Source organism: Aspergillus uvarum (assembly GCF_003184745.1).
Source record: "Aspergillus uvarum CBS 121591 unplaced genomic scaffold BO82scaffold_15, whole genome shotgun sequence".
Taxonomy (NCBI): Eukaryota; Fungi; Ascomycota; class Eurotiomycetes; order Eurotiales; family Aspergillaceae; genus Aspergillus; species Aspergillus uvarum.
This window is the reverse complement of record NW_020291312.1, coordinates 192033-205447: the sequence shown is the minus strand read 5'-3', so window position 1 is coordinate 205447 and position 13415 is coordinate 192033. Positions and strand designations below refer to the sequence as shown.

Here is a 13415-nt window from a genome sequence, read left to right as displayed (position 1 = left end):
CCGTACTTTGTTGCTGTCGCTGACGGGATTACTGCGGAAAGTCGAATTCCTGATGAAGGCACGGTTGATACGAGTAAAGAGGGAAGAGGGATTCACCTGATGCCATAAACTCCGTACTCCGTTCCTATTGTAGAGGACTCCGAGGATGACAGGAGTCTCTGTCGCATTCCAACCCCGGTAGTCAATGATAACACAATGATAACAGAGTCGCGTTCACGAAGTATTCCGGATCGGTCGAGCACCTATTCAAGTAGTGGGTGATTCTATCGCTGCGCAACTCGGGTTTCCCCAACTGAACGGCGGCGGCTGTTTGAGCCAGAAAGAGCCAGAGTTGACGGAGTGACGGTTCGAGCCGGTTTCCAATACGGAACGTTACCAACTTTCCACCCCATTCATACCACCAGCGGTATGGTAAGTAATGGAGTTACAACCCATACGCCCCATAATTCTTTACTCTTTCTTCTCTTCCCCCCCCCCATCAAGCTCCCGATATCGTCCCCCTCCTCTACGCTTTTATTTTTTGATTTTAATTTTTTTTAGAATCTTGCTTTTTTTTTTTTTTGTTTTTCACCCATCATCCGCCTCTTCCCCATCAGTCCATTCATCTGTCTCGCCGATTCTCGTTTCTCCATCTCCTTGATTGCATTACTCTCTTCCTGTTCCCTTCCCTTTTGTTCCCCTCCTCATCCTCCTCCTCCGTCAGGTCGCGACATTCGGTGTGACTTCTCTTCCTCCTACTCCTCCTTCCTCTATACCACTCATACCTACATATTAATATCCCTTCCCCTTCTTTAATTCTATTTCCCCATCAGTCCAAGCTCTGTTGACAGGTAAGCATCTCCCCTCCGTTGTCTTCAATGCCGTCTATTCGACTTCCCTCGACCTGGTTCCATCTCACCCACCATGCTATGACACGGTGCTGACATGATATTCGAATTCGCAGAGTATCAGCCATCATGCCTAACGGTGCTCCTTTGATCAACACTGCCAACGGCGCCTCCGCCAACGACAACATCACCCGCTTCGACCCCCCCAGCCGTGTGCTTTCTCCCCTCAACCACACCCTCTTCCACAACAAGACGAGATGTTTCGTATAGTAAGTTCCACTCGGTGGCTCCCCAACCGTGGCTCGTCATTGACAATGGCAACAGTGGTATGCAGCCCCGGGCTGTCCAGGGTATGCTGGACTTCGACTTCATCTGCAAGCGCAGCACTCCCTCCGTCGCCGGTATCATCTACACTTTCGGTGGCCAGTTCGTCAGCAAGATGTACTGGGGTACCAGCGAGACTCTCCTCCCCGTCTACCAGGATGTTTCCAAGGCCATGGCCAAGCACCCCGACGTTGACACCGTCGTCAACTTCGCTTCTTCCCGTTCCGTCTACAGCTCTACCATGGAGCTCATGGAGTGCCCCCAGATCAAGAGCATTGCCATCATTGCTGAGGGTGTCCCCGAGAGAGTACGTTCGACCTGCTGAATTCGTATCAAATGAGCCATTGAGACTAACGGTGTGGCAGCGTGCTCGTGAGATTCTCGTCACTGCCAAGGAAAAGGGCATCACCATCATCGGCCCTGCTACCGTCGGTGGTATCAAGCCCGGTGCTTTCAAGATCGGTAACACTGGTGGTATGATGGACAACATTGTTGCCTCCAAGCTCTACCGCAAGGGTTCCGTCGGTTACGTCTCCAAGTCCGGTGGTATGTCCAACGAGTTGAACAACATCATCTCCCAGAACACCGACGGTGTCTACGAGGGTGTTGCCATCGGTGGTGACCGTTACCCCGGTACCACTTTCATCGACCACCTTCTCCGTTACCAGGCCGAGCCTGAGTGCAAGATCCTCGTCCTCCTGGGTGAGGTCGGTGGTGTTGAGGAGTACCGTGTCATCGAGGCCGTCAAGAACGGCACCATCACCAAGCCCATTGTCGCCTGGGCCATTGGTACCTGCGCCAGCATGTTCAAGACCGAGGTTCAGTTCGGCCACGCCGGTGCTTCCGCCAACTCCGACCTGGAGACCGCCGTCGCCAAGAACAAGGCCATGCGTGAGGCTGGCATCCACGTGCCCGAGACCTTCGAGGAGCTTCCCCAGATTCTTGCCCAGGTCTACAACGCGGAGGTCCAGAAGGGTGTCATTGTGCCCCAGAAGGAGCCCGTCCCCCCCAAGATCCCCATCGACTACTCCTGGGCTCAGGAGCTCGGTCTCATCCGTAAGCCCGCTGCTTTCATCTCCACCATCTCCGACGACCGTGGCCAGGAGCTGCTGTACGCTGGTATGCCCATCTCCGATGTCTTCAAGGAGGACATTGGTATCGGTGGTGTCATGTCCCTCCTTTGGTTCCGTCGCCGCCTGCCTGCCTACGCCAGCAAGTTCTTGGAGATGGTTCTCATGCTTACCGCTGATCACGGTCCTGCCGTCTCTGGTGCCATGAACACCATCATCACCACCCGTGCTGGTAAGGACCTGATCAGTGCCCTGGTCTCTGGTCTCCTGACCATTGGTTCCCGCTTCGGTGGTGCCCTGGACGGTGCTGCCGAGGAGTTCACCAAGGCCTTCGACAAGGGCATGAGCCCCCGTGACTTCGTCGACACCATGCGCAAGGAGAACAAGCTGAGTATGTGTCCCGTTGTTTCGTTCATGGGAGAGTTTTTTTTACTGATCTCGTTTAGTCCCCGGTATTGGTCACCGTATCAAGTCCCGCAACAACCCCGATCTCCGTGTCGAGCTGGTCAAGGAGTACGTCAAGAAGAACTTCCCTAGCACCAAGCTCCTCGACTACGCCCTTGCCGTCGAGAGCGTCACCACCTCCAAGAAGGACAACCTGATCCTCAACGTCGATGGCTGCATTGCTGTCTGCTTCGTTGATCTCATGCGCCACTGCGGTGCCTTCTCCCCCGAGGAGACTGAGGACTACATGAAGATGGGTGTCCTCAACGGTCTCTTCGTCCTTGGTCGCTCCATGGGTCTCATTGCCCACTACCTCGACCAGAAGAGACTGCGCACCGGTCTCTACCGCCACCCCTGGGACGACATCACCTACCTCCTCCCCGCCCTCCAGAAGGGTGGTTCCGAAGGCCGTGTTGAGGTCACCGTCTAATTTCCTACCATCCCCTTTTAATATACTTGCATTTCATGACCTAGTCATAAAATCCGTCCCAGCTGACGTCGGAGTTATGATGGCTTGTTTTTTTCTTTTCCTTTCCTGCATTGGCTTGGTTCACTTCATACCTCTTCTCTTCCAACTTACAATCTGTAGTGGCACGTGTGGCATGACTAGCTGATAAGGTTGATGAATTTTACGCGATGATTCAGACAAGGTGGCTTTTCATAGAATAATCAATCGTAAATCATGATTCTGAATGACCTTGAAGAAAGAACTTCACTTAATTTACATTCTTAAACATTGCCCAAATAGTTCCACAGCCCAATGCATCTCCGATCGTGGTTATCTTGGCGGGAAGAGAGGCCCGTCCGGCGCCCCACATCAATGGATGGCGGCCGAACATGCCCGGCAGAAAATCAATCCCATCACCGCCAACAGGTTTATCGTCGGTTCAGTCCAGAGCTCAACCATAGCTTGAGGTGTAGACGCGCAACAAACCTCGATACCACCAACCAAGCAAGGAGGTCTACTGTTCAAATCGAGCACAACACTCCGCGACCCCAGCTCCGTCCAATCCCAAGCTCAAACTCCCACTCCAACCTCTACAGTACCCCACCATCACTCCAACATCCATCGATCTACAGCACCACCGCGAAACCACCTCCCGGTACCACCAAAAGAAAATGGTCCGCATCAAACACCGCTACCTCCTCCTCGACATCCTCTACCCCGACCCGACCACCTGGCCCCGTAAGCCTGTCTCTGGATCATCCTCGTCATCGACCCCGCAACTGCAAATCCACGCGCCCACCTCCGACGCCCTGACCCCGAGCCTGCTGGCCAAATTGGTCCGCGAACAGGTCGCCGAGTTATTCGGTGATTGGGGCGTCGGTCGGCTGGGCGGCGCTGGTGCTGGTGGTGTTAGTGGTATGTCTTCCTTCTTTTCCTTTCGTTTACCCTATCTCCAGGATTTTGATGGTGTGCTGTTGTGGAAGGAGATCTGTTTTTTTTTCCCATTGTCTGTGGACAAGGATGAGGGAGTGGTTCGTTACAAGCTAACTCTTTTCCCTTCTGGGGTAGTCAAATACCTCTCCCCGGCTACATCCACCGCGATTATCCGGTGTCCCCGTGCGTCGTTCCGGTTGGTGTGGATGGCGTTGACGTGTTTGGAGGCCGTGCCTGATATGAATGGCGCGGGACGGAATGCGGTGTTGACGCGACGGTGCGTGGTGCGCGTTGTGCGGGTGTCCGGGACGATGCGGAAGGCCGAGGAGGAGGCGATTCGGCGGGCGAGGCGGGAGATTTTGAAAGTTCGTGGCGGTGTTGACGATGCTGGTGTTTTGGAGGGGTTGGTGGGGGGCTTTGCGGAGGGGGTTTCGGGAGGGAACGATGATGGTCTTGATGTTGATGTTATGGATGAGGATTTGAGTGATGACGGTTTGTGAGGGAGTGTGTGCTTTTCTGGGGACTGTACTTTGGCTTGCGGTTTTGATATATTAGAGATACCCTTATTATACAATGGATAGATATTCTTTTTTTGAAACAGAAACAAATGTCATGACTTTCGTATCACCTTCACCCCGCCGTTCGGTATCGAGCCTCGGCCCAGATCGCCGTATTCATCGTCGTCTTCGTTGTTGTACTCTCCATGATCTCCTGCCGCCTGCTCACGCGCTTTCGCCTCGGCCTCCAGTTGCTGGAGCTCGTGCTCGTCGTACTGCTCCTTGGCGTCCAGCCACCGCTCCTGTACGTCTCGCACATCCATCTGGCCCAGCCCCTCCCGCACTGCCACCTGCCAGACGGTGTCGTTGGCGCCCTCGGCGGGCCCGAAGACGTACCCGCTGGCGCGGTCGATGGCATGCAGCAGGTTCATCATGCTCTTCTTGTCCTCGACGGCGAGCGTCTCGAAGGCGACGAGCCCGAACTCCTCGACCAGGTCGACGATGGCCTGGTTGAGCGGGCCGAACTTCTCGTGCGCCAGGCGCGACGACTCGGCCTCCAGGTGCGGCAGGAGGTAGCTGAGGTCCTGCACCTCGGTGTAGTAGTCCAGGTTGAAGGGTAAGGGGGCGTAGTTGGCCAGGTTGTCGATCTTGGTGAGCACGTTCAGGTGCGGGAGGTCCATCTGCAGCATGGCGCGCAGCGAGAGGAGCAGGGCGGAGATGTACATCGAGGGGAGGGTGAGGTTGTAGGAGTCGATGAGGTGGATCACGATCATCTATTTATTGCGCCCATGTTAGTTCTTGGGGCAATTGATCCCGTCCGAATGGAAATGGCGCGCATACTCTATACCCCAGTTTCTGGATCTTAAAGAATATATTGCGTAGGGAGGAGTGGTGGGTGAAGATCTCGACTTGGCCGGGGCAGTCGAAGAGCACGTAGTCATCTTTTTAAAAGGATTACCAGTATCAGTACATTTGGGTCTATAGTAGGTTTGGCTTGGCTTGGTAGATCGGGATGGCGCGCATACCTCCGAGCTCCTTCAGCCCCTCCTCGAGGAAATCAAAGTTCTCCTCCAGCTCCTCCAGCGCGTACAGCACGCCCCCGTTCGGCCCTAGCTGGTCCTCGCTCATGATCTCCTCCAACGTCACCAGGTCGCGGACGTCCAGCGCGCACGGATACGAGGTCTGGTCGTTCGCGGGGTCCAGGTTCACGATCGAGCACTTGCGGCCGATGGCCCCGAGGAACTGCTGCATGCCGTTGCAGTAGGTCGACTTCCCTGCGCCCGGGGGCCCGATGACAAGCTGTGCGAACGGCATGATTGCTTTTCTCTCTGACAGCTTTCCCCCGGAAAAGAATGTCGATGACAATCGAAACTGCGATGATGCAAATGGCGGGGGAGAAGATTCCATGGAGGGCGGTCAGTGGCGACAGAAAACGGTTCTTGAAGGCCGCCCGCCCGGGCGACGGAGCTTCGATGACGCCGGGACCGATCAACAACGGTACGGTTTATTTTGTTCGAAAGCTTTATGAGATCCCTCCAGCCAAGGGAAATCTAAACATAGTATCATGGCATCTAGTCAGTTTGCATCTCTCTCAGCTGGGCTGGTCCTGGAACAGCTCGTGCTAACTAGCCTGCAGATCAATTCGTCGTCGCGTCCCCGCCTACGGACGCTATATCCGCGCTCAAGTTCTCGCCCAGCCCCGACTCCACGCGCATCGTTGTCTCGTCGTGGGACAAGAATGTCTACCTGTACGATCTCCGGGATGAGAATGGGGCGGTAGGGGAGGGCAAGTTGCTGCAGAAGTTCGAGCATCGCGCGCCCGTGCTGGATGTGTGCTTTGGCGCAACGGAGGATGAGTTCTACACGGCCGGGCTGGATTGGGATGTTCGGAAGTGAGTACGCCTTTGGATTGTGATTACAAGAGTGGTGGTGGCGGGGGTGCTACTCGCTGTCGCGGCTTCCATCTTGCCCAATTCAGCTACTGACAACCGACAGAATCGACGTCGCCTCCTCCACACAGACCGTCCTCAGCACGCACGAGGCCGGCGTCCGCAGCGTCGTCTACAGCAAGGACCACAACCTCGTAATATCGGCCTCGTGGGACTGCACGCTGCATGTGCACCTGACCAACGACCCCGCCACGCTCCCCGCCGTCATCCCGCTCCCCTCCAAGCCGTTCTCCATGTCGCTGACGGCCACGAAACTCGTCGTCGCCATGGCGTCGCGCGCGCTGCACATCTACGACCTGAAGGCGCTGGCCCTCCTCACCGCCCAGTCGGAGGGCACGGCGCCGGGCTCGCTGAACAAGGTGGAGGTCGAGCCCTGGCAGCGCCGCGAGAGCAGCCTGAAGTTCATGACCCGGTGCGTCGCGTGCATGCCCGACGACGCCGGCTACGCCTCCTCCAGCATCGAGGGCCGCGTCGCCGTCGAGTGGTTCGACCCCTCCGCCGAGTCCCAGGCCCGCAAGTACGCCTTCAAGTGCCACCGCCAGACCGCCGACGACGTCGACATCGTCTACCCCGTAAACACCCTCGCCTTCCACCCCGTCCACGGCACGTTCGCCTCCGGCGGCGGCGACGGCGTCGTCGCCCTGTGGGACGGCATGGCCAAGCGCAGAATCCGCCAGTACCAGAAGCTGCCGTCCAGTGTCGCGGCCGTGGACTTCAGTGCCAACGGCAAGTATCTCGCCATTGCCATCAGCCCGGGCTTCGAGGATGGCAAGGAGGACGTGGCCGAGGGCACGGTCAAGATCTTCGTGCGCGAGCTGGGCGAGACGGAGGCCAAGGGCAAGGGCGCTAAATAAACTAACTACCTTTCGCTCCAATCGCTCCAAACCTAAATCATGAAATCTATATCCTGTGATGACTGCACGCTGATTCGCAAACAACGACGTGTGTATGGGGTCGTACAATTACTGGAGACTAGTAGATAACGTAAAGTAGTCAACGATGCTAAATGTTCAAATGGTATCATTTTTATATCTTCTTCGAATCAATGGAGAAACACGTCATACATGGAGATTTACAGAGAGTCACATTCACGCGGCCGCCTTCCTGACGGAGACCGAACCGTCCGGCATACCGAAGTAGGCGGCAATGGGCTTCTGCCCGCCAACGCCGCCCAGGGCCCGGGCTTGCGGGCCCGTCAAGCCAGAGAAGATGCCGACGTCCAGGACACCGGGGATCTGCTTGATCGCTCGCGACAGGGCCTCGACCTCCCAGATGCCGTCCTTCCCGCTGCCGTCCTTTCCGGCCGCGACGTCGGACGACGTCAGCAGGATCGGGAAGGGGGCGTCGATGATGTAGAAAGCCTGGTCAGTCTTCAGGGGGCCTTGCTTGGGATCGGTGTTCAGCCGCAGCGCAGGCTGGATACTGCCGATCTCGCGGAGGGCCGTCAGCACGCGGGCGGCGGCGATCGGCGCGACTTCGATGGGGATGTACTTCCAATTGGAAAGAAGGCGCGATTGGAGTTTCCGGGAGTCTGCGTAACGGAACAAACGGAGTCAGTCACCCGAGCGTTCATCTATATCGATATTCCGAGGGAGAGAGAGAGTGAGAGAGATATGGAGGGGTACGCACCAGCAACGCAGATGAACTCCTTGGCCTGCAGCGCCACGATCTTCTCCTGGAAGAGACAGGCACCACCGCCCTTGATCAGGTTGAGATCGTCGTCCACCTCGTCGGCGCCGTCAAAGGCCACGTCCAGCACCGTGCCTTCCGGGAGGGAGTCGAAGTCGACGGCCGTCAGCCCGGCGGACAGGATCAGCTGCTTGGACTGGAAGCCCGTGGGCACGTATTTGGTCGCGGAGGTGTCGATGCCGGACTCCTTGATGGCCTCGACGACGTAGACGATGGTGGATCCGCTGCCGATGCCGACGAATCTGGCGTCCTTGGGGTAGTGGTTTTCCACGGCCGCTTTGCCGGCGGCGCGCTTTGCGGCCTCGATGACGCTGACGCTGGCCATGGTGGAGTTCCCGCGATGCGAAGACGCGAAAAGGACGGTTGAGATTGGAGGGGGCGGGGAGGGACGAGTGAGCAGTCGGCTAGAAGAGTAACAATGGTGACTGGGCAGCGCAGAAAGGAAAGAAGTCGACCGGGTCCTGCAATTCGTATTAATAGTCCGGGGCTAGACGGAGGAGGGGCCTAAAACTGCCAGATCGGGGGAGAGGAGGAAGAAAGAGGCTACTGCGGAATACGGACAGGACGGACCAGTGGTGCCCGCCGCCGGTGGGGTGGATGGACAGGCAGCATGTGGAAGAGTTGAGTGAGTTTCTAGGGATCTTTTTGGCTGCCAATTGAAGTGCCACTCACAGGATATTGTTGAAACAGCCACGAGGAATCAGCCCAGCCATAGCTCTAGACTGACACCGCCGAAGCCGATCTGCTTTGGTGGTGTTGAGTACAAAATTGCACCGTTGACTTACTATGTACTGTACTCGGTAAGCTAAGTATTGTTATGGTGAGTGACATTTTGGCCCGGCGGGGTTGCGTTTCGTCATAGTCGTTGTAGCCTCAGGCATCCATGCTAAGTACTCCTGCCTGATCCGTGCGTGCTTTATCACGTGTCAGCGCCGAACAAGTGCTCCATTCATTGCCATCAACTAGACACATCACACATCACCAGCTACAGCCAGACAACAGAGAACTTCGGTGTTGGATCTGTTGTCTCCCTTACACAGAGGCTTGGTTGATAAAGCTCGAGCCTCTCCCAATCTCTGCAATCCTCCAACTCAACTCAACATTTTGAGAGCAGATCGGATCCGCTTATCCGACGATAGCCCCTCATGACTGAAGCTTTCCCCGGTGCCTTGGTAGGACCATCATCCAAGGAGAGGAAGTACGACCGGCAACTGCGGCTGTGGGCTGCAAGCGGTCAACAAGCGCTCGAGGAAGCACGGGTACTGCTAGTCAACTCCGATGGCCCATGGGGTAAACAGAGCACCGGCGTCTCCGGGGTAGTCGGAGTGGAGACCCTCAAGAACCTCGTGCTTCCTGGCATTGGTGGCTTTACCATCGTAGACCCTGCGGTGGTAACGGAGCCTGACCTTGGGGTCAACTTCTTCCTCGAGGAAAATAGTCTTGGGAAGTCTCGAGCCCAGGAGACTTGTCGCTTGCTGAAAGAACTGAACCCCGACGTAGAAGGAAACTTTGAATCCAAGGTATAGTGAACCTGTAAGAAGTATCCTAATCTTTCATGGCCCCAACGCTAACAACGATCAACCGCAGCCAGTCACCGAGCTTCTGCAAGACCCCGAATTTCTACCACAATTCAAACTGGTACTGGTCTCGGGTCCGGCCAACAAGTCGACCCTGATCACTCTCAGCAGTGCTGCCAAAGCTCTTGGCATTCCTGTCCTGTATACGCGCTCAGTGGGTTTCTACTCCACCTTTTCTCTCCAGCTTCCAGCTGTTTTCCCCATAGTAGAGACACATCCGGACCCCGAAAGCACGCAGGACCTTCGGTTGCTCAACCCTTGGCCTGAATTGGCAGCTACTCTGGCTAGCATTAGCAACTTGGAGGTTCTGGACGACCACCAACATGGCCATGTTCCTTACATCTTACTCTTGCTTCACTATCTGGAAAAGTGGAAGGAGACCCACGACGGAAACGTCCCCTCCAACTACAGAGAGAAAACCGCATTCAGAGAACTAGTGCGGTCTGGTGCACGAACGGCGAACCCTGAAGGTGGTGAGGAGAATTATGACGAGGCCGTGGCTGCAGTTCTGAAGTCACTGAACCCTTTCACTTTGCGGAGCTCAGTCCGCGAGATCTTCGAGATGGACGAGTGCCACAATCCGACCTCAAATTCGGCGGATTTCTGGCTCATCGCATCAGCGATCAGGGAATTCTACACGAAACACAACGTACTCCCGCTGCCAGGCTCGTTGCCTGACATGAAAGCACAGTCAGCCGACTACGTGTCGCTGCAGAACATTTACAAGTCTAAGGCCCGGAAGGATATGGAAGAGGTTGTTGAGGTCGTCCGGAGGCTTGAAGCAGAACTCAGTCCCCGACCTGCGCAAATTGCGGACAAAGATATAGAAGTCTTTTGTAAGAATGCGGCTCATATCAAGGTCATCCATGGTCGTGACCTCCCTCAATTGGACGGTGAGAAGCACTCTGTGAAAGCCATTAATAATGCTCTGGGGGACCCTGAGTCACTGGTCTCGGCTTTCCTCGGCTTCGATGTTCTTGATAGTATAATCACCGATATACAGAGTGGCAAGCAAACTGAGGCAGCGTTGGATTCCGCCCTCGCGTGGGAGGCAGGAGTGGATCGGGTGATCCAGTCCCTTACGTCGGAGGCCTCTGCAGCCATCGACGAGAAGACCAAAGAGCGAATCATTCAGACAACTCAAGAGCTTCGGCGAACGCAAGGCGGAGACCTGCACAATGTGTCTGCTCTCACAGGAGGGCTAGTCGCGCAGGAGGCCCTCAAGGTCATAACAAGGCAGTATGTCCCCTTGGACAACACCTGTGTATTTGATGGGATTAAAAGCCGCAGCGAGATGTATAGACTTTGAATACCCCTTGTCAAACCCTTGACAAGAGTCAATGCTATGGAATGAGACCACGAATAGTCTTTTATCCTGTCATTTTCGAGCGCGGCCGCGCGTATAAGATGTCAAGAGCATAAGCAAGCGAGCCGGCCAAGTCAGCCAAGTCAACGGCCAAGGCCAGCTCACTTCAACATGTCGATTCCGTAGTGGTGGAAGGAGGCGGATGAATCCTGATTATTATACTCCACACATTCCTCCAAGACTCCAGGCACAAAGGCCGAGCCTCGCGGATTCTCGCCATCATATTCTCAACTCTCCCCCTTGCAGACACTCCTTGATTGATCAACATGAGTCCTGTATCTCCTGACATGCACTTTAGATTCTCTTTTTCCTCCGTCTGTTTCACTCTCGCTCTTTTTCTCCGTCTAGGTGGACACTCAGGACGATAAAAAAAAGGAAACGGATGCTGTTACGTCATTCAATTGAAGGAGATTCTGAATAGATGTTTGCCTCAAATAGTGAACCAACATTATCAAAATGGTGCGGGATCTGTGTGGTTTGTGGTCAAATCAGGGGCAACAGCAACCGCCCAGATTTCTCAAGTGGAGGACATCAGATGCGTTCATCTGCTTCGTGGTTTGCTTCGCGGTCTTCACGGTACAAGACCTCATTTACCCATGGGAAGCTTTTCTGATATGTTGCTAACGATTGGTCGTTTGACAGGATGTCTTCATGTATGGGTTGGTACGCTTGAACTCTGGGGCATTAGTGGCGGAATATCCCCGACAGCTTATATTGACCTTCCTCGCAGATTGTGCCCGTTGCCCCAACGGCCCTCCGTGATAGAGTTGGGATGTCCGATGCTGATGGTAAATCCCTTCATGCTTCTCGCTGAATCGCTTAAGCTCACCGTACCTCAGTTCAATCATGGCAATCGACCTTGCTGTCTCTCTACGGAGTATCGTTATTAGCCGCTTCACGTGGGTTTCTCCGGTCCTTGAGCAATTATGCGGTGCGTACTGACCGATTCTGCCCTAGCCATCTGTGGGTACCTCGCCGATAAATTCCAGTCACGATGGTGGCCGTTTATCGGAGGCCTGGTGGTTCTCGCAGCCGCCACTGCTCTCCTCTGCGTCGGGACGAACCTTGCATTGTGGATTGTGGGGCGTCTCTTTCAAGGAGCCTCGGCGGCGGTTGTGTGGACTGTTGGGATCGCGCTGCTCGTTGATACGGTCGGGAAGGAATTTCTGGGTCAAGCCTTGGGATATCTGGGAATGGCGACGACCATAGGAACAATGACCGGCCCGCTGCTGGGAGGAGTGGTCTACGGTGCAGGGGGCTACTATGCTGTTTTCGGGATGTCGTTTGGCATCATCGCCTTGGATGTCATCTTTCGACTCGCCATGATCGAGAGGAAGGACGCAATCAAGTGGCTGCAGGCCGATGGCCGACCGATTGTCCCGGCAGAAAAGCAAGGAAGTGGCAGCGACTTGGAAACTGCTGTTTCACCCGCAGCCTCGGAGGGCCCGAAAACTCCCCAGCATGGCTGCCACGAGCAGGAGCGCTCCTCCTCCTCCGCCTCGGCCGATGATAGATCTACCAAGAAACGACCCAGCACCATGTATACACTGCTGACCTCGGGCCGCATGATGACAAGCATGTGGGCGTATTTTATCCTCTCCCTCGCCCTGACTTCCTTCGACAGCGTGCTACCGCTCTTTGTCGAGCAGAAGTTTGGCTGGGGTCAAACCGGCCAAGGGCTTGTCTTCATCGCGATCTCCGTCCCCCAGATCCTCGACCCCGTGGTGGGGTATATCATCGACAACTACGGCCATACGCGACGGTACATGACGACGGCGGGGTTCCTCGCGGCCGTGCCGGCCTTGGCCTGCCTTCGCTTTGTGACCGAGAACACGGTCGGCCACAAAGTGCTCCTATGTGCGCTGCTTGTCCTGATCGGGCTCTGCTTCTGTCTGATCATGTCCCCGGTTCTGGTGGAGGCGACCTACTACGTGCAGGACCGGGAGGCGGAGACGCCGGGGATCTTTGGCGAGGGAGGAGCCATCGCGTTTGCGTACGGGGTGATGAACATGGCGTACGCGGTGGGAACGATCATCGGGCCTTTTTTCGCGGGCTTCATCAAGAATGATGCCGGTTGGAGCACGATGAGTTGGGCGTTGGCGTTGATGTCCGGTGTGACCGGCATTCCTACCTATATATGCCTGCGGCGCCCTGCGGGAGACGGGGCTTCTTCCAAAGCCGGATCGCCCTGATCCAATGGGCAGCAACTGTGGTGTCATGCGGTGGTGCGAGATTGGACTTCTTGGGTGGTGTTTTTGGAGTTGATGCCTTTTATGACTATATACGAATCA

General features: G+C 55.7%; 7 protein-coding genes across 7 annotated transcripts; 5 read left to right on the top strand and 2 right to left on the bottom strand.

Moving 5' to 3' along the window:
- Nucleotides 1-577: 577 nt before the first annotated feature.
- Nucleotides 578-3361, top strand: BO82DRAFT_352685 (putative ATP citrate lyase, subunit 1). The gene is made up of 5 exons (XM_025634761.1): nt 578-830; nt 944-1096; nt 1152-1458; nt 1517-2612; nt 2668-3361. The coding sequence occupies exons 2-5, from the start codon at nt 957-959 to the stop codon at nt 3093-3095; spliced, it is 1971 nt and encodes a 656-aa protein (XP_025493819.1). The 5' UTR covers nt 578-830; nt 944-956; the 3' UTR covers nt 3096-3361.
- Nucleotides 3362-3536: 175 nt separating this feature from the next.
- Nucleotides 3537-4546, top strand: BO82DRAFT_382137 (Rpp14/Pop5 family protein; the record flags this gene model as incomplete). Its single annotated transcript, XM_025637906.1, has 2 exons — nt 3537-4028; nt 4182-4546. Exons 1-2 carry the CDS (start codon nt 3785-3787, stop codon nt 4544-4546), a joined length of 609 nt encoding a protein of 202 aa, XP_025493818.1. The 5' UTR covers nt 3537-3784.
- Nucleotides 4547-4656: 110 nt separating this feature from the next.
- BO82DRAFT_331451 (GTPase GPN2) lies at nt 4657-5950 on the bottom strand (the record flags this gene model as incomplete). The annotated part of the gene is made up of 3 exons (XM_025633141.1): nt 4657-5316; nt 5384-5484; nt 5569-5950. 3 exons carry the CDS (start codon nt 5948-5950, stop codon nt 4657-4659), a joined length of 1143 nt encoding a protein of 380 aa, XP_025493817.1.
- A 53-nt stretch (nt 5951-6003) lies between these two features.
- Nucleotides 6004-7451, top strand: BO82DRAFT_37669 (WD40 repeat domain-containing protein). The gene is made up of 3 exons (XM_025637535.1): nt 6004-6117; nt 6180-6435; nt 6539-7451. The coding sequence occupies exons 1-3, from the start codon at nt 6108-6110 to the stop codon at nt 7344-7346; spliced, it is 1074 nt and encodes a 357-aa protein (XP_025493816.1). The 5' UTR covers nt 6004-6107; the 3' UTR covers nt 7347-7451.
- Nucleotides 7452-7495: 44 nt separating this feature from the next.
- Nucleotides 7496-8954, bottom strand: BO82DRAFT_352683 (ribose-5-phosphate isomerase RKI1). The gene is made up of 2 exons (XM_025634760.1): nt 8122-8954; nt 7496-8023 (listed from the first exon to the last, which is right to left on the bottom strand). The coding sequence occupies exons 1-2, from the start codon at nt 8504-8506 to the stop codon at nt 7581-7583; spliced, it is 828 nt and encodes a 275-aa protein (XP_025493815.1). The 5' UTR covers nt 8507-8954; the 3' UTR covers nt 7496-7580.
- Nucleotides 8955-9326: 372 nt separating this feature from the next.
- Nucleotides 9327-11067, top strand: BO82DRAFT_279069 (NEDD8-activating enzyme E1 regulatory subunit; the record flags this gene model as incomplete). Its single annotated transcript, XM_025631252.1, has 2 exons — nt 9327-9701; nt 9769-11067. 2 exons carry the CDS (start codon nt 9327-9329, stop codon nt 11065-11067), a joined length of 1674 nt encoding a protein of 557 aa, XP_025493814.1.
- A 513-nt stretch (nt 11068-11580) lies between these two features.
- BO82DRAFT_373074 (MFS transporter) lies at nt 11581-13316 on the top strand (the record flags this gene model as incomplete). Its single annotated transcript, XM_025637355.1, has 5 exons — nt 11581-11700; nt 11767-11787; nt 11855-11912; nt 11964-12023; nt 12082-13316. The coding sequence occupies 5 exons, from the start codon at nt 11581-11583 to the stop codon at nt 13314-13316; spliced, it is 1494 nt and encodes a 497-aa protein (XP_025493813.1).
- Between the last annotated feature and the right edge of the window lie 99 nt (nt 13317-13415).

What these genes read in the sequence shown, in the direction of transcription:
- BO82DRAFT_37669 (XM_025637535.1), top strand. An exon ending in CTGGATTGGGATGTTCGGAA is followed by an intron (nt 6,436 to 6,538) that starts GTGAGTACGCCT and finishes GACAACCGACAG; the next exon opens with AATCGACGTCGCCTCCTCCA.
- BO82DRAFT_352683 (XM_025634760.1), bottom strand. Translation starts at nt 8,506, where the DNA reads ATGGCCAGCGTCAGCGTCATCGAGGCCGCAAAGCGCGCCGCCGGCAAA. An exon ending in GGAGTTCATCTGCGTTGCTG is followed by an intron (nt 8,024 to 8,121) that starts GTGCGTACCCCT and finishes TCCGTTACGCAG; the next exon opens with ACTCCCGGAAACTCCAATCG.
- BO82DRAFT_352685 (XM_025634761.1), top strand. Translation starts at nt 957, where the DNA reads ATGCCTAACGGTGCTCCTTTGATCAACACTGCCAACGGCGCCTCCGCC. An exon ending in CTGAGGGTGTCCCCGAGAGA is followed by an intron (nt 1,459 to 1,516) that starts GTACGTTCGACC and finishes ACGGTGTGGCAG; the next exon opens with CGTGCTCGTGAGATTCTCGT. An exon ending in GCGCAAGGAGAACAAGCTGA is followed by an intron (nt 2,613 to 2,667) that starts GTATGTGTCCCG and finishes GATCTCGTTTAG; the next exon opens with TCCCCGGTATTGGTCACCGT.